Here is a 27,323-nt window from a genome sequence, read left to right on the forward strand (position 1 = left end):
GAAAAGTTTGCATATTTCTAAGAATGCGGAAAGTATGAAAATACACGCATGTCATCCAAAGTATAAAAGAAGTTTCAAAGTCCACAAATTTTAGTTTTAAACGGAAAAAAAATTGTCTGAAATGCAAAAATGAAACATTAGCATTTTAACATTATTGTGATAATATAAGAAAAGTTAGCATATTTCTAAGAATGTAGAAAGTATGAAAATACAAGAATGTTATCAGAGTACCAAAGTTTCAAAATCCACAAATTTTTGTTTTAAACAACAAAAAATTGCTAAAATGCAAACATGAAACAATAGCATGCTAACATTAATGTCATAATATAGGAAAAGTTAGCATATTTCTAAGAATGCGGAAAGTATGAAAATACACGAATGTCATCCAAAGTACCAAAGTTTCAAAATCCACAAATTTTTGTTTTAAACAACAAAAAATTGCTAAAATGCAAACATGAAACAATACCATGCTAACATTAATGTGACAATATAGGAAAAGTTAGCATATTTCTAAGAATGCGGAAAGTATGAAAATACACGAATGTCATCCAAAAGTATAAAAAAAGTTTCAAAATCCACAAATTTTAGTTTTAAACCGAAAAAAATTTGTCTGAAATGCAAACATGAAACATTAGCATTTTAGCATTATTGTGATAATATAGGAAAAGTTAGCATATTTCTAAGAATGTAGAAAGTATGAAAATACAAGAATGTGAGTTATCAGAGTATCAAAAAGTTTCAAAATCCACAAATTTTTGTTTTAAACAACAAAAATTGCTAAAATGCAAACATGAAACAGTAGCATGCTAACATTAATGTGATAATATAGGAAAAGTTTGCATATTTCTAAGAATGCGGAAAGTATGAAAATACACAAATGTCATCCAAAAGTATAAAAAAAGTTTCAAAATCCACAAATTTTAGTTTTAAACCGAAAAAAAATTGTCTGTAATGCAAACATGAAACATTAGCATTTTAGCATTATTGTGATAATATAGGAAAAGTTAGCATATTTCTAAGAATGTAGAAAGTATGAAAATACAAGAATGTTATCAGAGTATCAAAGTTTCAAAATCCACAAATTTTTGTTTTAAACAACAAAAATAGCTAAAATGCAAACATGAAACAAAACCATGCTAACATTAATGTGATAATATAGGAAAAGTTAGCATATTTCTAAGAATGCGGAAAGTATGAAAATACACGAATGTCATACAAAACTATAAAAAAAAGTTTCAAAATCCACAAATTTGAGGTTTGAACAAATAAAATTTGCTAAAATGCTAGCATAAAATGTTAGCATACTAACTACGGCATGCTAACATCGGAAAAGCTACCCTTCTAAGATGGCCCAAAGTATAAGAAGCCATTATACCTGGGTTTAAAACGAATAAAATATGCTAAAATGCTAACATAGGACGTTAGCGTGCTAACATAGAAAACTTCCTGTATTTGCCTCGTACCAGCGAGCACTGAACTACAAAATAAAAGCCCGTGTTGGACACGTGAAGCAAACACAAGCTAATAGCATTAGTGCGGATTAATGCCGTCTGTCGGAGCTAATCTTCATCCTGCTGCTAACACATGTTAGCATGTGTGTTATCGCACTTTAGCCGACAATAAGTGGAGCAAGACTTGTCCTCATAACAGCAGTTTGCGACAATGCCAGCTGTTAGCATTGTGAGAGATGCTAACAGTGAGAGAGAGATGTACTCACCATAATTTGAGGAGTGCGAGGCTGCAGCGACTTTGTGGGAGTGTGTCGCCATGGCGATAGCAACAGCAGGAAGACATCAGAAAGGATAAACGCACTTAATCTCTCTCACTCTCTCTCTCTCGCTCTATTTTAAAAGATGGTAATGCTAAGTGTTTGGAGTGTTAGCACAATGTATTCTTACATAAAACTAAAGTAAAAGAAGTACAAAAACCAAGTAATTTAACTTGAAGTATTTATTGAACATTACATCATCATAATCAACAATAGTGGTCACGATACATAAAGTACTTAAGTGCTTTTTATTCGGTGGGATTAAAATTGAAACATTTGAACCGTTCTTTAACACCAAATACTATTACTTGTAAAAAGTAGATGAATTATAAGGACACTTTTTCAAAATAAACTTCTTCTGCTTGCACATAAATGGACTAAAATGTCTATTTTAAAATGGATTTAAAAATGTTTTAATCAATTTTAGAAAATGATGAATTTTTTCCATTTTTTTTGTGCACCCTGAGTGAAATGTGCTAACTGGAGAGGTGATGACATCACCACGGTACATTCCAGCACAATAACCACAACACAAACTGACTCACTTTGCCGGGTTGCTATGGTAACCACTCTCGTAGCAACGGCGGCTTCCACTTTGGTCCTTTAAGTGCTTTTAAGGACACCCTGTGAAGTTGACCCCCCCCCCCCCCCAAACTTCTCACATACGTTTGTGCTGCAAAATGTATTTTTTAACAGTTATAAGTATGTTATTAACATGTAATTAACGTGTCATAGTTCATAAACACTTCACTAAATCCCCCCAAACTTGTTCCAAATTGTATTTTCTGAACTATTAGTTTTGATCTTACTACCATTTGCCAGTTTTACGTTATTATTGTGTAATTAACGTGTTATTATTGATAACAAATTGTTTTCTTTATTATAGTTTTAATCCTATTACCATTTTCCGGTTTTATCATTGTTTAATTAAAATTATTCATAAGGAAATATTTTCTTAACCATTATGGTTTTCATCCTGTTACCATTTTACAGTTATATGTTATTAATGTGTAATTAAAGTGCTCTTATTCATAAAATGTACTTTCTTAACAATTATAGCTTTTATCTTATTACCATTTTCCGGTTTTACGTTATTAATGTGTATTTACCTTGTTATTATTCACACCACATTTATTTGCTTAACTATAATAGTTTTTACCTTATTACAATTTTACAGTTTCATGTTATTAATGTGTAATTAAAAGGCTATTATTCATAACGAACTGTTTTCTTGACTATTATAGTTTTTTATCTTGTTACCATTTTATAGTTTTTGTTATTAATGTGTAATTAACGTGTTATTATCCATAAAAAATGTATTTTCTTAATTATAGTTTTTAAATTTTTAGTATTTTACAATTTTATGTAATGTGTAATTAACGAGTTATTATTCATTACCAAAATTATTTTCTTATCTATGATAGTTTTTATTTTATTACCATTCTTTGGTTTTATGTTATTAACGTATAATTAACATGTTAAAAGATTTTCTTAACTGTTATAGTTTTTACCTTATTACCATTTTACAGTTTCATGTTATTAATGTGTAATTAAAAGGCTATTATTCATAACGAACTGTTTTCTCAACTATTATAGTTTTTATCTTGTTACCATTTTATAGTGTTTGTTATTAATGTGTAATTAACATGTTATTATCCATAAAAATGTATTTTCTTAATTATAGTTTTTATATTTTTACTATTTTACAATTTTATGTCATGTGTAATTAACAAGTTATTATTAACAAAATTATTTTCTTATAATTTTTATTTTATTACCATTCTTTGATTTTATGTTAACGTAAAATTAACATGTTAAAAGATTTTCTTAACTATTATAGTTTTTATGTTATTACCATGTCAGGTTATTAATGTGTAATTAACGTGTTATAATTCATAACACATTAATTTTCTTAACCATTATAGTTTTTACGTTACCAATTTACAGTTTTATGTTATTAACATGTTATTATTCATAACAGGCTCCCACCTTGTCAGATTCCCTCCAAACTTGTCCCCATTGTTTGTGATGCAAACATTTTTTGTCTATTACAGTTTTCATGTCATTACTATTTTCCTGTTTTATGTTATTAACGTGTAATTAACGTGTTATTACTCATAACAAGGTCCCACCTTGTCAGATTCCCTCCAAACTTGTCCCCATTGTTTGTGATGCAATCATTTTATGTATTTTATAGTTTTTAATGTCATTACCATTCTACAGTTTTCTGTTATTAACGTGTAATTAACGTATTATTCATAACAAGCTCCCACCTTGTCAGATTCCCTCCAAACTTGTCCCCATTGTTTGTGATACAAACATTTTTTGTCTATTACAGTTTTTATGTCATTACTATGTTCCTGTTTTATGTTATTAACGTGTAATTAACGTGTTATTACTCATAACAAGGTCCCACCTTGTCAGATTCCTTCCAAACTTGTCCCCATTGTTTGTGATGCAAACATTTTATGTATTTTATAGTTTTTAATGTCATTACCATTCTACAGTTTTATGTTATTAACGTGTTATTATACGTAACAAGCTCCCACCTTGTCAGATTCCCTCCAAACTTGTTTCACAAACAATAGGGACAAGTCTGGACAAGGTGGGAGCTTGTTATGAATAATAACACGTTAATTACATGATAAAAACACGATAATAACACAAAAAGTGGACAAGTTTGGGATGTGGGGGTTCCAACTTCACACGGGCGATGAGGAGACATTTTATGATGAGTGGAATGAGGATTGGGAATAAATTGAGGTAGGAAGAAGAAGAAGAAGAAGACGACTAGAGATTGCAGGCACGGAGAAGAAGGTGATTAGCGGTCACGATTAGGCCTCGTAAACAAGGTTTAGAGCGAGTCGCACTTTGAAATGTCGTGCAGGGAAGTGGGCGAAAGGAGAAAGTGGCGCTATTACCTTCCACTCTCTTCTCCTTTGATACGCTCGCCTCACTTTTTTCCTCACTTATACCACTTTTTTGTCATCACGCCTGCTTTTTGTTCTTCCCCTTGAAGTTGTCCATGACGTTGAAGACCCCCAGGTAGTGACCCAGCAGGATGCCTTGCTTCATGGGCAGGATGCTGGGGGGAAGAAAAAGATGGGACGTGTTGGTTGAAAAGACGAGAAACGAACGTCCTGCATCAAAAAGCCACATCAGTGTGTAAAGGATATCACCACACGGGCTCAGGGACACTTCAAAAAACCACTGTGAGTAACTACAGTTGGTCGCTACATCTGTAAGTGCAAGTTAAAACTCTACTATGCAAGACCACAGGAATTTATCAACAACACCCAGAAATGCCGCCGGCTTCCCTGGGCCCGAACTTATCTAAGATGGACTAAAGCAAAGTTGAAAAGTGTTCTGTGTTCTGATTAGTCCACATTTTGTAGTATTTATATTACACTAATTTAATTTGTCACCTACAACGCAAAGCTAACATGTTTTGCTCTGCTAGCTTAACGAATATTGACATACATTGCTTTTAGCATCTTTAATGTCGGAAATGTGTCGAAATGGCAGAAGGATATTTTATGTATTTTGTGTCTATTCGGTTAAAGAAATGAATAACATTTTTGGAACAAAACCCTCATATAAAAAAACCTAATTTCTGCATTTTGTTATTTAATTTGTCCTCTGAAGGTGAGAATCCGTTAACTAGTAATCAGTCAGTAACTACAGTTGTTCGCTACATCTGTAAGTGCAAGTTAAAGCTCTATTATACAAGGTCACAGGAATTTATCAACTACACCCAGAAACGCCGCCGGCTTCCCTGGGCCCGAGCTTATGTAAGATGGACTAAAGCAAAGTTGAAAAGTGTTCTGTGTTCTGATTAGTCCACTTTTTGTAGTATTTATATTACACTAGTTTAATTCGTCACCTACAACGCAAAGCTAACATGTTTTGCTCTGCTAGCTAAGCAAATATTGACATACATTGCTTTTAACATCTTTGATGTCGGAAATGTGTCAGAGTGGCAGAAGGATATCTTAATGTATTTTGTGTCTATTCAGTTAAAGAAATGAATAAATTTTTTGGAACAAAACCCTCATAAAAAAAAAAAATAATAATTTCTCCAATTTGTTATTTAATTTGTCCTCTGAAGGTGAGAATTCGCTAACTAGTAGTCAGTCAGTAACTACAGTTGGTCGCTACATCTGTAAGTGCAAGTTAAAGCTCTTCTATACAAGGCCACAGAAATTTATCAACAACACCCAGAATCGCCGCCGGACTCTCTGGGGCCCGAGCTCATCTAAGATGGACTAAAGCAAAGTTGAAAAGTGTTCTGTGTTCTGATTAGTCCAAGTTTTGTAGTTTTTATATTACACTAATTTTATTTGACACCTACAACGAAAAGCTAAGATGTTTTGTTCTGCTAGCTTAGCAAATATTGACATACATCGCTTTTAGCATCTTTAATGTCAGAAACAAAAACCTCTATGTAGGTCTGACTTAGACCTACATTTCATACACTGACCTCCTTCAGCAAAAATCAACAGGAAGTTGGCAAAAACCCCTTCAAAACAAAAGTTTCCTAAAAAAATTTCATTTTTGCCTCTTTGAGCTGTAATTTGACCCCCTTAAAATGCTTCAAAACTCACCAAACTGGGCACACACATCAGGACTGGGGAAAATTGCGATCTAATAAAAAAAAATAAAAAAAAATTTCTTTTTCTTAAAAACTCAAAATTGCGCTCTAGCGCCCCCTAGGAAAAAACACAGACAAAACTGCTCTTAGGAAGAAAACACAGACAAAACTGCTTATAACTTACGGTAGGAATGTCATAGAGACATGAAACAAAAACTTCTATGTAGGTCTCACTTAGACATACATTTCATTCATTTACACCCTTCAGCAAAAATCAACAGAAAGTTGGCAAAAACCCTATCAAAACAAAAGTTTCCTAAAAAAAATTAATTTTTGCCTCTTTGAGCTGTAATTTGACCCCCTTAAAATGCTTCAAAACTCACCAAACTGGGCACACACATCAGGACTGGCGAAAATTGCGATCTAATAAAAAATTAAAATAAAAACTCAAAATTGCGCTCTAGCGCCCCCTAGGAAAAAACACAGACAAAATTGTTCCTAGGAAGAAAACACAGACAAAACTGCTTATAACTTCCAGTAGGAATGTCGTAGGGACATGAAACAAAAACTTCTATGTAGGTCTCACTTAGACCTACATTTCATTCATTTACATCCTTCAGCAAAAATCAACAGGAAGTTGGCAATCACCCCTTCAAAACAAAAGTTTTGTAAAAACCCGTCACCTTTTTTCAAACATTATCTCCTCTGAGCGCGTTTGTTGTGTCGGCTTCAAACTCGCACAGGAGAGAGATTGAACACTTCTGATTAAGAGTTGAGAAAAAAGTTTTAATAACTGCTTCAGTTTTGATTTTACGAGCCTTCAAAAAACTGCTGCGCTGCTGCCGTCTCAAGACGGCCGCTTAAAAGCAGGAAGCACCAGCGTGACCACACAATGCAGAGAAGGTAGGTACTGTGCGGGTAAAGATATGTTGACTGGGTGAAAGAAGGAGGCACCAGTGTGACACCAGGATACAGAGAAGGTAGGTCATGTGCAGGTAAAGATATGTTGTCTGGGTGATGGCAGGAAGCACCAGCGTGTATGGCTGACAGAAAGAAGCACCAGTGTGACCCCAGGATGCAGGGAAGGTAGGTAATGTGCAGGTAAAGATATGTTGAATGGGTAAGGGCAGGAAACACCAGCAAAAGTTGGTCCAGTCCATCGCTGCTTGCAGCTTTAATTGTATTTTGTTTTTATTTAGCATTTACACGACGTGACAAGTTCACTGCTTCTGGGTTTTGTACAAGCCACAGGGTTCAAAGCGTAGGGGAAAAAAGTAGCGGCTTATAGTACGGAAATATATGGCTAGAATTTTTTTTTGCAACTTCACATTTTTGGGTTAAAAGGAAGACAATAAATCAGTTATTGCTTGGGTTTATGTACTTTTTATGTAGAGTGGCTGACTGATGCCATTTTTGGGGAGGATCCAAAGCATGAAAGCCCTGTGGAATGCTTTGAGTGACATCCTGGCGCCAACAATGGCTGCCTTCAAAAGGCCAGGAAGATAATGAGGGTGAAGACAACAAGGCCTTGTTATTAAAAAGAGACAATGGCTTTTATGCACTTATTATGTGCTGTGTTGCAGAGAGTGGAGCTTCCTAATGGCAAGTAATGTCCTCACACAAATGGGGAGAATTTGCATGGAAAACAAGCCACAATCCTTTTTTTTTTTAAATAGGTCGCCAAATAAATGGGAAAGAAAAGAAAAGCAGGAAGAAGAAAACTTGCAAAACTATATATTTTTTGGAGATTATTCAAAAGAGTACGCAAGCGACGATATTGCGGACCTTTGATCCCTCAGGTGGTACTGCATCAAAACCCGACATCAGTGTGTAAAGGATATCACCAAACAGGCTCAGGAACACTTCGTAAAACCACTGTCAGTAACTACAGTTGGTCGCTACATCTGTAAGTGCAAGTTAAAACTCTACTATGCCAAGCAAAACCCATTTATCAACAACACCCAGGAACACTGCCGGCTTCGCTGCGCCCGAGCTCATCTAAGATGGACTGATGCAAAGTGGAAAAATGTTCTGTGGTCGGAAGAGTCCACATTTCAAATTATATTTGGAAACGGTTGACGTGGTGTCCTCGGGAACAAAGAGGAAAATAACCATAAGGTTTGTTATAGGCACAAAGTTGAAAAGCCAGCATCTGTGATGGTATGGAGGTGCATTTGTGCCCAAGACATGGGTAACTTACACATCTGTGAAGAAACCATTAATGCTGAAAGGTCCATACAGGTTTTGGAGCAACATATGTTGTCATCCAAGCAACGTTAATATGGACGCCCCTGCTTATTTCAGCCAGACAATGCCAAGCCTCGTGTTACAACAGCGTGGCTTCGTAGTAAAAGAGTGCGGGTACTTTCCTGGCCCGCCTGCAGTCCAGACCTGTCTCCCATGGAAAATGTGTGGCGCATTATGAAGCGTAAAATAGGACAGCGGAGACTCCGGACTGTTGAAGGACTGAAGCTCTACTACAGGGGTAGGGAACCTATGGCTCGCGAGCCAGATGTGGCTCTTTCGATGATAGCATCTGGCTCTCGGATAAATCTGAGCTGACATTGCTTAACACGATAAATAATAAATAATTCCACTTGTAATCACAGTGTTAGAAATAACGTTCAAAATGTAAAAAATTGTCATGCATTTTTATGTTCAAGAAGTTGGTAAGAAGTCATTTATTTATTATTGGTTAGTGTGGGGCTTGTCCTCCAGGGGGTTCTTCAGACCACCAAGCACTGACATGAGAGCCTGTTTCAGGGTTACAATATTGTTTTATTTTTCAATAAGTCTCTCAGTTGCTTTCCAGCAATTGTCTTTTTCTCTTTCATTCTCGCTCGTGCTCTAGTTTCTAGCCCAAAGCCCGTCTCTCCTCCTGGCTGCTGCTTATGACATAGCGACAGGTGATCAGATAAAAAGGCCCAGGTGGGCCATCTACGCACCTGTCGCTGATTTCGAGGCCGGTACTGGCAACACCCTGCTTCGCTGCAGGCCCGCAGGCCACGCCCCCTCCACGGTTAGCTTCAGAATAACAATGTTATTACAAAGAATAAGAGACTTAGGGACGGCGTGGCGCAGTGGGAGAGTTGCCGTGCGCAACCCGAGGGTCCCTGGTTCAAATCCCACCTAGTACCAACCTCGTCACGTCCGTTGTGTCCTGAGCAAGACACTTCACCCTTGCTCCTGATGGGTGCTGGTTGGCGCCTTGCATGGCAGCTCCCTCCATCAGTGTGTGAATGTGTGTGTGAATGTGGAAGTAGTGTCAAAGCGCTTTGAGTACCTTGAAGGTAGAAAAGCGCTATACAAGTACAACCCATTTATCATTTAATAAGAGACCTCTCTAGAAATGTTGGTCTTTCTTAAAAATGCACGTGTTTTGTTGTGTTCAGTGTTAAAAAAATATATTATATGGCTCTTACGGAAATACATTTTAAAACATTTGGCTTCTTGGCTCTCTCAGCCAAAAAGGTTCCCGACCCCTGCTCTACATAAAACAAGAATGGGAAAGAATTCCACTTTCAAAGCTTCAACAATGAGTTTCCTCAGTTCCCAGACGTTTATTGAGTGTTGTTAAAAGAAAAGGTGATGTAACACAGTGGTGAACATGCCCTTTCCCAACTACTTTGGCACGTGTTGCAGCCATGAAACTCTGAGTTAATTATTACTTGCAAAAAAATAAATAAAAGTTTATGAGTTTGAACATCAAAAATCTTTGTAGTGCATTCAACTGAATATGGGTCGAAAAGGATTTGCAAATCATTGTATTCTGTTTATATTTACATCTAACACAATTTCCCAACTCATATGGAAACGGGGTTTGTATATAAGTGTCACCTGCATGAGTGTCACCTGCACAAGTGCAACAGAATGAGTATTAGTTGCCATCCGGGTGTAAGAAGTAGAATGTTAGTAAGAAGTGTCATGTGATGGTGGTTATTAGAGGTGTGCATGATCATGTCGGAGCTAAAAGCTCTTAGTGGAAGCATTACTCCGGCAATTATGGGGCAAGGTGCATTAAGTCATCATCCTGTGTAATCACGGTCTAAGAGCAGGTCTGGACCTCAGTCATTTCCCCCCCATCACGTCCTGCGCTGCTATTGGTCCCTGGTCACGTGACCAAAGTGCCCAGCTTTCACGTCACGGCGCTCCCTGGACGCTTATGTACACAAACACCATGAATACATTGATTTTGACCTCCAGCACCTCGACATATTGGACGGGGGGGAGATTGCTTTCATTATGTACGTCAGCCATTTTCTTTTGTGCTCCTCCACGGCAACAAAAAAAATCATTTGTCCACTGGACAAAGAAAAACGGTTCACATTTCAGCTGTGGGACTTTGAGTGGGATGTGGCGACACATTTCTCTTTGAGGAACTACTTCCTGTTATTGTAAATACAGTAGATTGGTGGATTCGGGGATTAAATTATATTTATTTTATACAAACAGCTCCATTTTTGTTTCATCTGACCACAGACCTTTCCATCAGTAGGTTTTATCTTTGTCCACGTGATGTCAGATGTTAGAAAAATTGTATGTAAACTATCAAAAAACTTTCAGCTCTCTGAGTTTCCAGCAAACAGATGAGAACTGTCTTTGTTGCACCAAGCAAAGTGTTGGAAGATTTTGCTGTGTACGTTGGAATGAGACAGGAGGGGTTATCTATTCTCCTCAAACACCTGCCGAGGCTGAATCCAGGACGAGCCCAAGCCCGAGGCATCTTCTTCTTTTGTCCTCAATGTGACCGAAAACAAAGACGGTTTGCATATTTATTTGTATATATATTCTTCCACACTTACAGTAGGGAAGGGACTCATGTAGCCACATTCCTGAGGTCACGGTTAATCATTTTGCAATGCAGTCTGCTGAAAATGATGGACAACACCATTATATGTGGTGGCTGACGCTGTGGTCAAAGTTGGAATTGTCACGGAACACATTTTGGATATTAAACACTCTACTTGTAGCTCGGTTGGTAGAGTGGCCGTGCCAGCAACTTGGGGGTTGCAGGTTCGATTCCCACTTCCGCCATCCTAGTCACTGCCGTTGTGTCCTTGGCCAAGACACTTTACCCACCTGCTCCCAGTGCCACCCACACTGGTTTAAATGTAACTTAGATATTGGGTTTCACTATGTAAAGCGCTTTGAGTCACTAGAGAAAAGCGCTATATAAATATAACTCACTTCACTTCACTTCATACACCCCGTTTATTTTTTGACATGTGTTGTTGCGTAAACATTGAATATCTAAATAGAAGAGGAGACGTAAATCTTTTTTGTCAGCGCGTGGTGCAGGACTGTAAAGAGAGTACAGTGGCCATGTCTCTCCTTAAATCGGAGTCCAAATTTAATTCTGTCTCTGTTTGATTCTTTGCCTTTTGTCTTGTTTAATAGATGTCATCAGTGTTTGAACCAGAAAAGATGAAACAAAAATGGAACCGTTTGGCCACAATACCCAGCAATTTGTTTGCAGGAGAAAAGGTGAGGCTTTTAAACCCAGGAACACCATGCCTACCGTAAAACATGGTGGTGGTGGTGGTATTATGCTCTGGGCCTGTTTTGCTTCCAATGGAACTGGTGCTTTACAGAGAGTAAATGGGACAATGAAAAAGGAGGATTGGGTCAACAGGACAATGACCCACAACACACGTCAAAAGTGGTAAAGGATTGGCTAGAATGAAGGATTTAGAATGGCCTTCCCAAAGTCCTGACTTAAACGTGTGTACAATGCCGAAGAAACAAGTCCATGTCAGAAAAGCAACACAGCAATTTTGTGGTGAAAAATGTAAGCAGGAGCTTGTGGATGTCTACCAAAAGTTCCTTATTGCAGTGAAACTTGCCAAAGGACATGGAAGCAAATATTAACATTGCTGTACGTATACTTTTGATTGCTCACATTTTCAGTAGAGCCATAATAAATGCATTCAATTCTGCAGGAAAGACACTTCCACTCCTTTCCAGCAGCCATTTTACATTTCATTATCCCCCCCGGGGTGTGAACCCACAACCCTTTTTCTGTCACAGCTCGGGTCACTCGGTGTCACAAGCGGAAAGTCTCTCGGGACATTTGAAAAGACTCTATGGTCCTGGTCTACTAAGACCCAGATACCAAATGCTTAATAGTCCATGCAAACTCTAAACATGTTGACCATGGCTGCCGTTCAGTCATGATTGATGGGAAGGCAATCATTTTCAACTAAATCACAAACTGGACAACATCTTGGAGAAGCTTACCGCACCGCAAGGCGAAACTCATTTTGAGCACCAGAACGGAAAACGGGGAGAGACACTTACTTCTTGAGAGCAACGACCAGGTAGATGCTCTTGGGCAGCAGGAGGAAGACCTGGTCTGTCAGGACCGCCTGTATGATCTTCTTGGCAACATAACTTGGATCCAGCATGGGGAGAAGTTTTGGCCACCTGAAACAAGACCATGGACACTTTCAACACGAGTCTTCCTGTCGTGCACACACACTGTGTGGTATCATGTCTGATACACGACTGAGTATTGGATTAGATATCAGATGTGTGGTATCGTGTCTGATACACGACTGAGAATTGGATTATATGTCATGTTTGGTATCATATCTGATACATGACTGAGTATTGGATTATATGTCAGATGTGTGGTATCATGTCTGATACATGACTGAGTATTGGATTAGATGTCAAATGTGTGGTATCATGTCTGATAAATGACTGAGTATTGGATTAGATGTCAAATGTGTGGTATCATGTCTGATTCATGTCTGAGTGTTGGATTATATGTCAAGTGTGTGGTATCAAGTCTGATACATGATTTAGTGTTGGATTATATGTGGTATCATGTCTGATATATGACTGAGGGTTGGATTATATGTCAGATGTATGGTATCATGTCTGATACATGACTGAGTATTGGATTATATGTCAAGTGTGTGGTATCATGTCTGATACATGACTGAGTATTGAATTAGATGTCAAGTGTGTGGTATCATGTCTGATACATGACTGAGTATCGAATTAGATGTCAAATGTGTGGTATCATGTCTGATACACGACTGAGTATTAGATTAGATGTCAAATGTATGGTATCATGTCTGATACATGACTGAGTATTGAATTAGATGTCAAATGTGTGGTATCATGTCTGATACATGACTGAGTATTAGATTAGATGTCAAATGTATGGTATCATGTCTGATACATGACTGAATATTGGATTAGGTGTCAGATGAGTGGTATCATGTCTGATACATTACTGAGCATTGGATTATATGTCAAATGTGTGATATCATGTCTGATACAAGCAGAGTTTTTAGAAATCAACATCACACAGCAAACATAGCAAAACATGGAAGTAGCATCATGTGTACTGTTAGCATGTTGACACCACATCCATGTGAACTGTTAGCATGTTGACACTACATCCATGTGTACTGTTAGCATGTTGACACTACATCCATGTGTACTGTTAGCATGTTGACACCACATCCATGTGTACTGTGACGGAGATAGATATCTTTTTAAATCCTAGTCATATTTTAAAACAGCTAAGTGTTGGGCATGCATAGACCTTGAAGCTTGGAATGTAACTAGCAGCCAAAACACCCTTCTTATCTCAAATGTCCCAGGCTTAGAAGGAGAATAGATATGGGTATTCCCTCTGGAAGAGGAGGGGGGCGAGTGAGAGAGGGTAAAAGGCCAAACTTCGGTAGTATTAGCAGATCAACTAGGGCGATGCGAATTGAATGTGTTGTGCATAGATGGTCTCCCAAAGCTTTGGATTAAAATATCAAAACAAGGTACTCTGTCTGGGATCCATTTATAACCAGCTTATGTGTCATCAAACCAACCTGGGGGGGGGACCAGCAGAAGACCTGGTCCAAACGCAACAACTGTTAGCATGTTGACACTACATCCATGTGTGCTTTTAGCATGTTGACACCATATCCATGTGCACTGTTAGCATGTTGTTAAGACTCACTTGGTCTGGCAGCCGTCAAACATGCCAGTGTTGATGAAGTAGGGACACACGATGGTGGTCTTCACCCCGTCTTTCCCGGTCGCCAGGAGCTCGAGACCCACGGACTCTGCAAAACCCACCGCCGCAAACTTGCTGGCGCAGTAGTCTGTGGGGAGGGAATACATCTTTAGCATGCTAAAAATAGCATGCTAAATGTTTTACGATAACATAGGTAGCTGATTGTATAATGCTAACAATGTTAACATTTTTTTCATGCCATTTTAGCATGATCAGATTTTTGCTGATTTTATACGTTGAAACTTTAGCATGGCTGACATTAGCATGCTAATGTTTAACGCTAACATGCGTAGCTAATAGAACAATGCTGACAATGTTAACATTTAAGCATTTTTTTCCCGTAACATTTTAGCATGATCATATTTTTGCTTATTTGATACGTTGAAATTTTCGCCTGCTGACATTAGCATGCTAATGTTTTACACTAACATGTGAAGCTAATTGTTCAATACTAATAATGTTAACATTTTAGTTTTTTTCCATGCCATTTTAGCATGATCATATTTTTATGTTGAAACTATCATGCTAATGATTTATACTAACATGTGTAGCTAATTGTACAAAGCTAATAATGTTAACATTTTAGCATTTATTTTCATGACATTTTAGCATGACCCTTTTTGCTTATTTGATACGTTTAAACTTTAGCATGCTATCACTAGCATGCTAATGTTTTATGCTAACATGTGAAGCTAATTGTACAATGTTAATGTTAATATTTAAGCATTTTTTTCCCATGCAATTTTAGCATGATCATATTTTTGCTTATTTGATACGTTATAACTTTAGCATGCTGACATTAGCATGCTATTTTTTAAGCAAGAATGCATAGCTAATTGTATAATGCTAACTTAGTTAAAAAAATGTTCATGCCATTTTAGCATGGTCATATTTTTGCTCATTTGTTACGTTGAAACTTTAGCATGCTAAAATTAACATGCTAATGTTTTATGCTAACATGTGTAGCTAATTGTACAATGCTAACATTTAAGCATTTTTTTCATGCCATTTTGACGTGATCATATTTTTGCTCATTTGATACGTTGAAACATTAGCATGCTAACATTAGCAAGCTAATGTTTTACACTAACATGTGTAGTTAATTGTATAATGCTAACAATGTTAAAAAAAATGTCATGCCATTTTAGCATGATCATATTTTTGCACATTTGATACGTTCAAACTTTAGCATGTTAAAATTAGCATGCTAATGTTTTATGCTAACATGTGAAGCTAATTGTACAATGTTAAGAATGTTCACATTTTAGCACTTTTTAAAGCCATTTTAGCATGATCATATGTAGCTAATTGTAAAATGCTAATAATGTTAACATTTTAGCATTTTTTTAATGCCATTTTAACATGATCATACTTTTTGCTTATTTGATACGTTGAAACTTTAGTATGCTAGTGTTGTATACTAACATTTGTAGCTAATGGCACAATGCTAATCATTTTAACATGCTGAGGTTTTGTGCCAGAACTTTAACGAATATTTTACATTTGAACCAAAAGAATTATGGATTTTGATACTTGAAGCTAGGTATACTAACAGTGCCCATGTTAGCATGCAAACGTTAGCATGGTAATAATGTTAACGTGCTAACATTTTACGCCAGCATTTGTTTTAATTTCATGCCATTTCAGCATGATCATATTTTAGCTTATTTGATAGGTTTTAACTGTTCTTAGGTTAGCATGCTTACATTATTCGCATGCTAATGTTTCATGCCCAAAAAATTTTACATAATGCAATTTCAGCATTATCATATTTCAGCTTATTTGATATGTTTAAGCTGTTCTTAAGTTAAGCATGTTTACATTATTCGCATGCTAATGTTTCATGCTAAAAAAAATTTTAATTCATGCCATTTCAGCATGATCATATTTTAGCTTATTTGATAAGTTTTAACTGTTCTTATGTTAGCATGTTTACATTATTCACATGCTAATGTTTTATGCTAACATTTTTTTATTTCATGCCATCTCAACATTATCATATTTTAGCTTATTTGATAAGTTTTAACTGTTCTTAAGTTAGCATGCTTACATTATTTGCATGCTAAAGTTTCATGCTAACATTTTTTTTACTTCATGCCATTTCAGCATTATCATATTTCAGCTTATTTGATATGTTTTAACTGTTCTTATATTAGCAGGTTTACATTATTCGCATGCTAATGGTTCATGCTAACATTTTTTTTACTTCATTGCATTTCAGCATTATCATATTTTATCTTATTTGATAAGTTTTAACTGGCCTTATGTTAGCGTGTTTACATTATTGGCATGCTAATGTTTTATGCTAACATATTATCTAATTTTACAGATTTTAACATAAAAATCCTGGATTTTCTCACTTGGTAAAATTGTATACATATGCTAACTACTCCTTAATTACCATGCTAACCTTAGCATGCTAACTTTTTCAAGCTAATTTTGCATGTAAAATAAAATTTTTAGGTACCTGCCAATCCGTTGCAACCTACGAGCCCCGCGGCGCTGGCGATGCTAACCAGGTGACCGTGGTTGTTAGCGATCATGGCGGGAAGGAAGGCCTTGTAGGTCTGAGAGTGGGATGGAAAATTTCAACAAGGATGCTAACACGCCGATCAGGAAGAGCGGGAGACGGACCCAGAAGTGTGCCATGGTGTTGACCTCCATGGTCTTCTCGATCAGCGAATCAGGAGCATCCATGAACTTCTTGCCCGTCACGATGCCGGCGTTGTTGACCAGGATGCTAACATCGCCCACCTCCCGCTTCACCTGTGGAAGGTTGCATTCTGACTCTCTTGCTAACAACAGCAATGTTGCTATTTACATAGTTTCAAATTAGCATAATATTAACATGCTAAAATAATATTTGCCTTTTTGCAAATATACTAAATGTTGTATTAATTGTTCCCGTGCTAACATGCTAACAATAACATGCTAACATTTTGTGTGCCCTTTTGCAAGTTGCTAAATGTTGTATTAATTGTTCCCATGTAAGAATGCTAATATTATCATGCTAACGTTTTAGGTGCCCTTTTGCAGGTACACTAAATGTTGTATTGTTTCCATGTTAGCATGCTAAAATTAACATGCTAACGTATCAAGTGCCTTTTTTCAAGTATACTAAATGTTGTATTAACTGTTCCCATGTTAGCATGCTAACATTAACATGCTAACGTATTATTTTTCCTTTTGCAAGTATTCTAAATGTTGCATTAACATGTTAGCATGCTAACATTAACGTGCTAATGTATTGTGTGTATTTTTGCAAGTATACTACATGTTGTATTAATGTTAACATTAACATGCTAACATTAACATGCTAATGTGTATGTGCCTTTTTGCAAGTATACTAAATGTTGTAGTAATGCTAACATTAACATGCTAACATTAACATGCTAACCTATTATGTGCCTTTTTGCAAGTAAACTAAATGTATTAATTGTTCCCATGTAAAAATGCTAACATTAACATGCTAACGTATTATGTGTCCTTTTGCAAGTATACTAATTGTTATATTGTTTCCATCTTAGCATGTTAACATTAACATGCTAACATATTATGTTTCCTTATGCAACTTTACTAAATGTATTAATTGTTCCCATATTAGCATGCTAACATTAACATGCTAATGTATTATGTGTCCTTTTGCAAGTTTACTAAATATTGTATTAATTTTTCCTATGTTAGCATGTTAATATTAACATGCTAAAGTATTATGTTTTTTGTAAGTATACTAAATTTTGTATATTTTTTCCCATGTTAGCATGCTAACATTAACATGCTAACATATTATCTGTATACTTTATGATGTATAAATGCTAACATTAACATGCTAATGTATTATGTTTCCTTTTGCATATATACTTAATGTTGTATTAATACTAACATTAACATGCTAACGTATTATGTACCGTTTTGGAAATACACTTAATGTTGTATTAATGCTAACATTAGCATGCTAACGTATTATGTTTCTGTTTGCAATTATACTAAATGTTGTATTAATGCTAAAATTAGCATGCTAACGTATTATGTTTCCGTTTGCAATTATACTTAATGTTGTATTAATGCTAACATTAACATGCTAACATTAGCATACTAACGTATTATGTGCCCTTTGGCAAATATACCTTAAATGTTCTATTAATGCTCACATTAACATGCTAATGTATTATGTTTCCTTTTGCAAGTACACTTAATTTTGCATTAATGCTAACATTAACATGCTAACGTATTATGTGCCCTTTTGCAAGTATACTTAATGTTGTATTAATGCTAAAATTAGCATGCTAATGTATTATGTTTCCGTTTGTAACTATACTAAATGTTGTATTAATGCTAAACTTAGCATGCTAACGTATTATGTTTCTGTGTGCAATTATACTTAATGCTGTATTAATGCTAACATTAACATGTTAAAATTAGCATGCTAACGTATTGTGTGCCCTTTTGCAAGTATACTTAATGTTGTATTAATGCTAACATTAACATGCTAACGTATTAAGACGTCCCACTGGATCATTATTGTCACCGATGTCCCACTGGGTGTGAGTTTTCCTTGCCCTTATGTGGGCCTACCGAGGATGTCGTGGTGGTTTGTGCAGCCCTTTGAGACACTAGTGATTTAGGGCTATATAAGTAAACATTGATTGATTGATTGATTGATTGAAGTTGCCCTTTTGCAAGTATACTTAATGTTGTATTAATGCTAACATTAACATGCTAACGTATTATGTTTCCTTATGCAAGTATACTTAATTTTGCATTAATCCTAACATTAACATGCTAACGTATTATGTGCCCTTTTGCAAGTATACTTAATGTTGTATTAATGCTAAAATTAGCATGCTAACGTATTATGTTTCCGTGTGCAATTATACTTAATGTTGTATTAATGCTAAACTTAGCATTTTAACGTATTATGTTTCCGTGTGCAATTATACTTAATATTGTATTAATGCTAACATTACCATGCAAACATTAGCATGCTTACGTATTGTGTGCCCTTTTGCAAGTATACTTAATGTTGTATTAATGCTAACATTAACATGCTAACGTATTATGTGCCCTTTTTGCAAGTATACTTAATGTTGTATTAATGCTAACATTAACATGCTAACGTACTATGTGCCCTTTTGCAAGTATACCTAATGTTGTATTAATACTAAAATTAGCATGCTAACGTATTATGTTTCCGTTTGCAATTATACTAAATGTAGTATTAATGTTAAACTTAGCATGCTAATGTATTATGTTTCTGTGTGCAATTATACTTAATGATATATTAATGCTAACATTAACATGCTAAAATTAGCATGCTAACGTATTATGTGTCCTTTTTCAAGTATACTTAATGTTGTATTAATGCTAACGTTAACATGCTAACGTATTATGTGCCCTTTTACAAGTATACTTAATGTTGTATTAATGCTCAAATTAGCATGCTAACGTATTGTTTCCGTTTGCAATTATACTAAATGTTGTATTAATGCTAAACTTAGCATGCTAACGTATTATGTTTCCGTGCACAATTATACTTAATTTTGTATTAATGCTAACATTAACATGCTAACATTAGCATGCTAACGTATTATGTGCCCTTTTGCAAATATATTTAATGTTGTATTAATGCTAACATTAGCACGCTAACGTATTATGTGCCCTTCTGCAAGTATACTTAATGTTGTATTAACGCTAACATTAACATGCTAACATATTATGTGCCCTTTTGCAAGTATACTTAATGTTGCATTAATGCTAACATTAACATGCTAACGTATTATGTTTCCTTTTGCAAGTATACTTAATTTTGCATTAATGCTAACATTAACATGTTAACGTATCATGTGCCATTTTGCAATTATGCTAAATATTGTGTCAATGCTAACATTAACATGCTAACATATTATATTTCCTTTTGCAAGTATACTTAATGTTGTATTAAAGCTAACATTAACATGCTAACATTAGCATGCTAACGTATTATGTGCCCTTTTGCATGTATACCTTAAATGTTATATTATTGCTAAAATTAGCATGCTAACAAATGGTGTGCCATTTTGGACTTTCTAAGGACGTAAAAGAGTTAGCTTAAAAAGTGGTACCTTGTCGGCGACTCGGTAGACTTCGTTCTTGTCGCTGCAGTCGCAGAGGTAGTGGTGGACGCTAACAGCGCCGCTCTGCTTGGCCAGCCGCGCCGTCTCCTTCACGCCGTCCTGGTTGATGTCCCACAGGACCACCACCGTGCTCCTGGCGCCAAACTCCATGGCCATCAGGCGCCCGATTCCCTGGCCCGCCCCCGTGATCAGAACCACCTCGCCCGAGATGTCCTTCCTCCTCCGGGGCAGGAAGAAGTAGATGAAGGACTCCAGGTTGTACCAGAGGGAGAGCACCAGCAGTTTCAGCGTTTCCAGGAACATGTTAGCAGAGGAGCTAACACAGACAAGGAAACACAATCAGCATTTCAGCTAATTGTATACTTTTAACCGTACAAATCATGGCTAGCCTTACTTGGATGCTAGCTGCTTCTTTGTTAGCATGCTAACGTTAAAATATTATTACGCTAACATCGGTGTGCAAATTTAACATCAACATGCTAACAATTTTAACATGCTAACGTTTTTTTTTACTTTTCAACTTAAAAATCATGGATTTCGAAACTTGGTGAAATCATACATATGCTAACATTAAAACATGACTATGCCAACATCAACATGCTAATAATGTTAACATGCTAACTTTTTATGCCTTTTTTTTATTTCTACAACCGAAAAACATTGATTTCCTAACTTTGTGAAATCATAAAAATGCTAACGTTAAAATATGATTATGCTAAAATTATGCTAATGTCAACATGCTAATAATGTTAACATGCTAATGTTTTATGCCAGTTTGTTTTTTACTTTTCAACTTAAAAATCATGGATTTTCAAACTTGGTGAAATCATACATATGCTAACATTAAAACATGACTATGCTAACATTATGCTAACATCAACATGCTAATAATGTTAACATGCTAACTTTTTATGCCCATTTTTTTCTTTCTACACCCGAAAATCATGGATTTCCTAACTTTGTGAAATCATAAATATGCTAACGTTAAAATATGATTATGCTAAATATATGCTAATGTCAACATGCTAATAATGTTAACATGCTAATGTATTATGTCAGGGTTTTTTTTACTTTCAAACCTAAAAATCATGGATTTTCTTACTTGATGAAATTATGTAAATATGCAAACGTTCAAATATGATTATGCTAACATTAACGTGCAAATTTAACGTAAACATGCTAACTTTTTATGCCATTTTTCTAGTTTTACACCCAAAAATCATGATGGGGACGGCGTGGCGCAGTGGGAGAGTGGCCGTGCGCAACCCGAGGGTCACTGGTTCAAATCCCACCTAGAATCAACCTCGTCACGTCCGTTGTGTCCTGAGCAAGACACTTCACCCTTGCTCCTGATGGGTGCTGGTTGGCGCCTTGCATGGCAGCTCCCTCCATCAGTGTGTGAATGTGTGTGTGAATGGGTAAATGTGGAAGTAGTGTCAAAGCGCTTTGAGTACCTTGAAGGTAGAAAAGCGCTATACAAGTACAACCCATTTATCATTTTATTTATCATGGATTTCCTAACTCGGTGAAATCATGTAAATATGCTAATGTTAAAATATGATTATGCTAACATTAGTGTGAAAATGTAACGTTAACATGCTAACTTTTTATGACATATTTTTTTTACACCCAAAAATCATGGATTTCCTAACATGGTGAAATCATGTAAAAATGCATGTAAACATTAGCATTGCTAATGTTTTAAGTTAGCCTTTTAACACATGTTATACGTCTAAGCTTGGCTTAAAATATGATTACGCTAACATTAGCGTGCAAAGCTAACGTCAACAAGCTAACCTTTCATGCCATTTTTTTATTTCTAAACCCGAAAATCATGGATTTCCTAACTTGGTGAACTCATGTAAATATGCTAATGTTTATGCTAACATTAACGTGCAAAGCTAACGCCAACATGCTAATAATGTTAACATGCTAACTTTTTAAGTCATTTTTTATTTTAAAAACCCAAAAATCATTGAATTTCCAACTTGGTGAAATCATGTAAATAAGCTAACGTTAAAATATGATTACACTAATATTAGCGTGCAAAACTAACATCAACATGCTAATAATGTTAACATGCTAACTTTTTATGTCATTTTTATATTTTTAATCTCGAAAATCATGGATTCCCTAACTTGGTGAAATCATGCAAATATGCTAACGCTAAAATATTGATGACGCTAACATTAACGTGCAAAGCTAACATCAAAATGCTAATAATGTTAACATGCTAACTTTTTGTGCCATTTTTTTTATTTTTACACCCAAAAATCACGGATTTCCTAACATGTTGAAATCATGTAAATATGCCAATGTTAAAATACGATTATGCTAACATTAGTGTGAAAATGTAACGTCAACATGCTAATAATGTAAACAAGCTAATGTTTTATGCAATTTTTTTTTTAACTTTTAAACCTAAAAATCATGGATTTCCTAACTTGGTGAAACTGTGTAAAGTGGCTCAAATTAAAGTTGACTGCTTCTTTTTTAGCATGCTAACGTTAAAATATGATTACGCTAACATTAACGGGCAAACTTAACGTCAACATGTTAATAATGTTAACATGCTAATATGTATATATATATATATATATATATATATATATATATACACTTTTTTTTTATTTTTTTATTTTAAATCTAAAAATTATGGAATTCCTAAATTGGTGTAATCATGTAAATATGCAAATCTTAAAATATGATTATGCTAACATTAACGTGCAAATTTAACATCAACATGGTAATTATGTAAACATGCAAAGGTTTTATGCCAGTTTTTTTTTTTTTACTTTTAAACCTAAAAATCATGGATTTCGTAACTGGGTGAAATCATGTAAATAAGCTAAAGTTAAAATTAACTTTTTCTTTGTTAGCATGCTAACATTAAAATATGATTTCACTAACATTAGCGTGCAAAGCTAACGTCAACATGCTAATAACGTTAACATGCTAACTTTTTATGCCATTTTTTTTATTTTTACACTCGAAAATCATGGCTTTCCTAACTTGGTGAAATCATGTAAATATGCTAACGGCAAAATATGATTATGCTAACATTAATGTGAAAATGTAATTTCAACATGCTAATAATGTTAATGTGCTAATCTGTTATGCCAGTTTCTTTTACTTTTAAACCTAAAAATCATGGATTTTCTTATTTGGTAAAATCATGTAAATATGCAAACGTTAAAATAGGATTATGCTAACATTAACATGCAAATTTAGCATCAACATGTTGATAATGTTAACATGCTAACTTTTATGTAATTTTTTTATTTTTAAACTCGAAAATCATAAATTTCTAACTTGGTGAAATCCTGTAAATATGCTAACGTTAAAATATGATTACGCTAACAGTAGCGTGCAATTCTAACGTCAACATGCTAATAACGTGAACATGCTAACTTTTTATGCCTTTTTTGCCATTTTTTTTTATTTTTAAATCTGAAAATCATGGATTTTTCTAATTGGGGACCCCAAAAGGGAATAAGCGGTAGAAATGGATGGATGTGAATATGGTAATGTTAAAATATGATTACGCTAACATTAGCGTGCAAAGATAACGTCAACATGGTAATAACGTTAACATGCTAACTTTTTATGCCATTTCTTTTTATTTTTAAACCTGAAAATCATGTATTTCCTAACTTGGTGAAATCATGTAAATATGCTAACGTTAAAATATGATTATGCTAACATTAGTGTGAAAATGTAACGTCAACATGCTATAACATCAACATGCTTACTTTTTATGCAATTTTTTTTATTTTTACACCTGAAAATCATGGAATTCCTAACTTGGTGAAGTCATGTAAATATGCTAATGTTAAAATATGATGACGCTAACATTAGCACGCAAAGCTAACCTCAACATGCTAATAATGTTAACATGCTAACTTTTTATGCCATTTTTTTTATTTTTAAACCTGAAAATCATGGATTTCCTAACATGGTGAAATCATGTAAATATGCTAAAATAAAGTTAACTGCTTCACTTTTAGCATGCTAACGTGAAAATATGATTACGCTAACATTAACAGGCAAACTTAACATCAACATGTTAATAATATTAACATGCTAATATATATATATTTTTTCTTTTTAATTTTAAATCTAAAAATCATGGAATTCCTAACTTGGTGAAATCATGTAAATATGCAAACGTTAAAATATGATTATGCTAACAGTAGTATGCAAATTTAACATCAACATGCTAATAATGTTAACATGCAAATGTTTAATGACAGTTTTCTTTTTTACTTTTAAACCTAAAAATCATGGATTTCCCTACTTGGTGAAACCACGTAAATATGAAAAAATTTAAGTTAACTGCTTCTTTTGTTAGCCTGCTAATATTAAAATATGATTACGCTAACATTAACAGGCAAATTTAACATCAACATGTCAATTTTAAAATGATAAAGTTTTATGCCAGTTTTTTTTTTTTAAACTTAAAAATAATTTTCCTTACTTGGTGAAATCATGTAAATATGCTAACGTTAAAATATGATTACGCTAACATTAACGGGCAAATCTAACGTCAACATGCTAATAATGTTAACATGCCAGGTTTTTTTCCTTTTTAAAAACAAAAAATCATGGATTTTCTAACTTGATAAAATCATGTTAATATGCTAATGTTAAAATATGATTATGCTAACATTAGTGTTTAAATTTAACATCAACATGCTAATAATGTACATGCTGAACATGCTAACGTCAACATGCTACTATTGTTAACATGCAAAAATTTTATACTAGCATTTTTTTTTTTCATTTAAACCTAAAAAGAAAATCATGGATTTCGATACCAGGTGCCATTGAGCAAGTATGCTAACTGTTCCTGTTCTCACAATAGCATGCTAATTTTTTATGCTAAGATTTTAGCAACCTTTAAATGTTTGAACTGAAAAAATCCGGGATTTTGATACTTTCCGCCATCTTGGAAGTACACCAACGGTTAGCATGCTAATGACCTATGCTAGCATTTGAATTTTTTTATTTACATTTTAACCTAAACAATTCATGGATTTTGATACTTGGCGTCATCGACCAAGTTTGCCAACTGTTACCGTTCTTACATTAGCAGGCTAAAGTTTTATGCTAGTATTTTAGCTACATTTATACGTTTATATTTTTTTCACCCCTTAAAAATGCTAAAAACAGAAATTATGTATCATTTTATATGTATAATTTTATGTATTATAAGTAATACTACTATATAATATCCATATTGGAACTTTGAGTATTGGCTTTGGAATCCTAAATACTTGTATTCTTTTTGTAGCGGACTGATGCGGACACGTTTGTTCCTGAGTACTATTTTAATACGCCGCTGCCTTGGATCTGTCGTTATTAATATAATAATACTAAAATATGCGTGCAGATAATCATTCAGTATCGATACACTTGAAGCATTGTGATCGATATCTAACGACAGAGACGTGTTACTTTAGAAACTAAATATCGACACGTGATGACGTCATCACTATTTAATAACAAGTCACGTGGATGTCAATATTAAAAAAAAAAAAAACGACCTTTGCCTCTCCACGCGACCAAACACGTAAAAGTGGAACAAAAACCCCACACAAGTTCGCCAAAGTGCGAAAATGTTGAAGCTAGTCGAGCTATGAATGCTATAAGACGGTTAAAAAAAGGACTTTGTGACTCACATGTTATGAACGTCGTCCCGACAGAATGTTGATAGTTTTCCGTAGCCTCCGGTTGTAGTAAAATTCCACTTCCGGTCTGGGTCACGTGACCGGATATCCTTTTATTTATTATTTTTTTTTTTTACATAATTTTTTTTATTATTAAATAATTTTTAAGACAGTTTCGTGTTTACATTTTCATCAAACATATTTACTGGAAAATGTATCGATTTTAAGTTTAGTTTTAGCAGCCGATGGCGGCGAGAAGGGCTGGTATGCCGCGAGCCAATCACCGCGAGGGAGACGAAGAAGAAGGCGTGTGATTGGCTGGTTGTGTGGGGCGGGAACGTAAATAGGAAGTAACTCGCAAATACTATTTTATGTCCGACAATAATCTACAAAATTGTAAATGAAATTCTTCCTCAAATTATGGATATACAATTAAAAAATTATATAATAATGCAACATTATGGTTGACAGCAGTTATTTCTGTAATATTAGAACATGTTAATTATTTATACTTGCAACGTGATACTGCACTTTTATTATTGTAGGCGATGAGAGGTTGGCTGAAAGAATTATGTTTGTTCCAGAAGATATTACATTTGGCGTATTTATGAAAGATAGCAAACTACAAATTATTATGTGGCAAGCTAAACATAAATATACCAAAAAAAAAGTCAATTTCTGAAAGTGATACCCACATGATATCACTGGATATCAACAACACCCAGAATTACAATATTGATAAAACCTTGGAAAATGGTAAAAAATAGAAAACAAACTTAAATTATTGTTTTTATCGGAGGAATTTAAGTTTTTTTTTTATCCATTTGTATCGTCTCTTACGTTGCTTTTTTGACATGTTTTGTTTCCATTCATATATTTGAAAATATCGACATGCATTCATTTGTTTGCACATTGTGAATATTATTTATACTTGCAACGTGATACTGCGCTTTTATTATTGTAGGAGATGAGAGGTTGGCTGAAAGAATTATATTTGTTCTAGAAGATATTACATTTGGCATATTTATGAAAGATAGCAAACTAGAAATTATTATGTGGCAAGCTAAACATAAATATACAAAAAAAAGTCAATTTTTGAAAGTGATACCCACATGATATCACTGGATATCAACAACACCCAGAATTACAATATTGA

At 34.8% G+C, this 27,323-nt stretch overlaps 1 protein-coding gene across 1 annotated transcript; it reads right to left on the reverse strand.

The window, feature by feature from the left end:
- Positions 1-1,935: 1,935 nt before the first annotated feature.
- On the reverse strand, positions 1,936-26,278 carry LOC133545686 (epidermal retinol dehydrogenase 2-like). Its single transcript, XM_061891493.1, has 7 exons — positions 26,180-26,278; positions 20,487-20,814; positions 17,020-17,151; positions 16,853-16,952; positions 14,329-14,473; positions 12,657-12,782; positions 1,936-4,853 (listed from the first exon to the last, which is right to left on the reverse strand). Exons 2-7 carry the CDS (start codon positions 20,799-20,801, stop codon positions 4,757-4,759), a joined length of 915 nt encoding a protein of 304 aa, XP_061747477.1. The 5' UTR covers positions 20,802-20,814; positions 26,180-26,278; the 3' UTR covers positions 1,936-4,756.
- Between the last annotated feature and the right edge of the window lie 1,045 nt (positions 26,279-27,323).

Source organism: Nerophis ophidion, linkage group LG28, assembly GCF_033978795.1.
Source record: "Nerophis ophidion isolate RoL-2023_Sa linkage group LG28, RoL_Noph_v1.0, whole genome shotgun sequence".
NCBI lineage: Eukaryota > Metazoa > Chordata > Actinopteri > Syngnathiformes > Syngnathidae > Nerophis > Nerophis ophidion.

Coding starts and splice junctions, on each gene's coding strand:
- LOC133545686 (XM_061891493.1), bottom strand. CDS start 20,801: ATGTTCCTGGAAACGCTGAAACTGCTGGTGCTCTCCCTCTGGTACAAC. Junction 14,474..16,852: donor AGGTTGCAACGGATTGGCAG/GTACCTAAAAAT, acceptor CCCTCCCCACAG/ACTACTGCGCCAGCAAGTTT. Junction 4,854..12,656: donor CTGGTCGTTGCTCTCAAGAA/GTAAGTGTCTCT, acceptor TCTTCCCCCCAG/CATCCTGCCCATGAAGCAAG.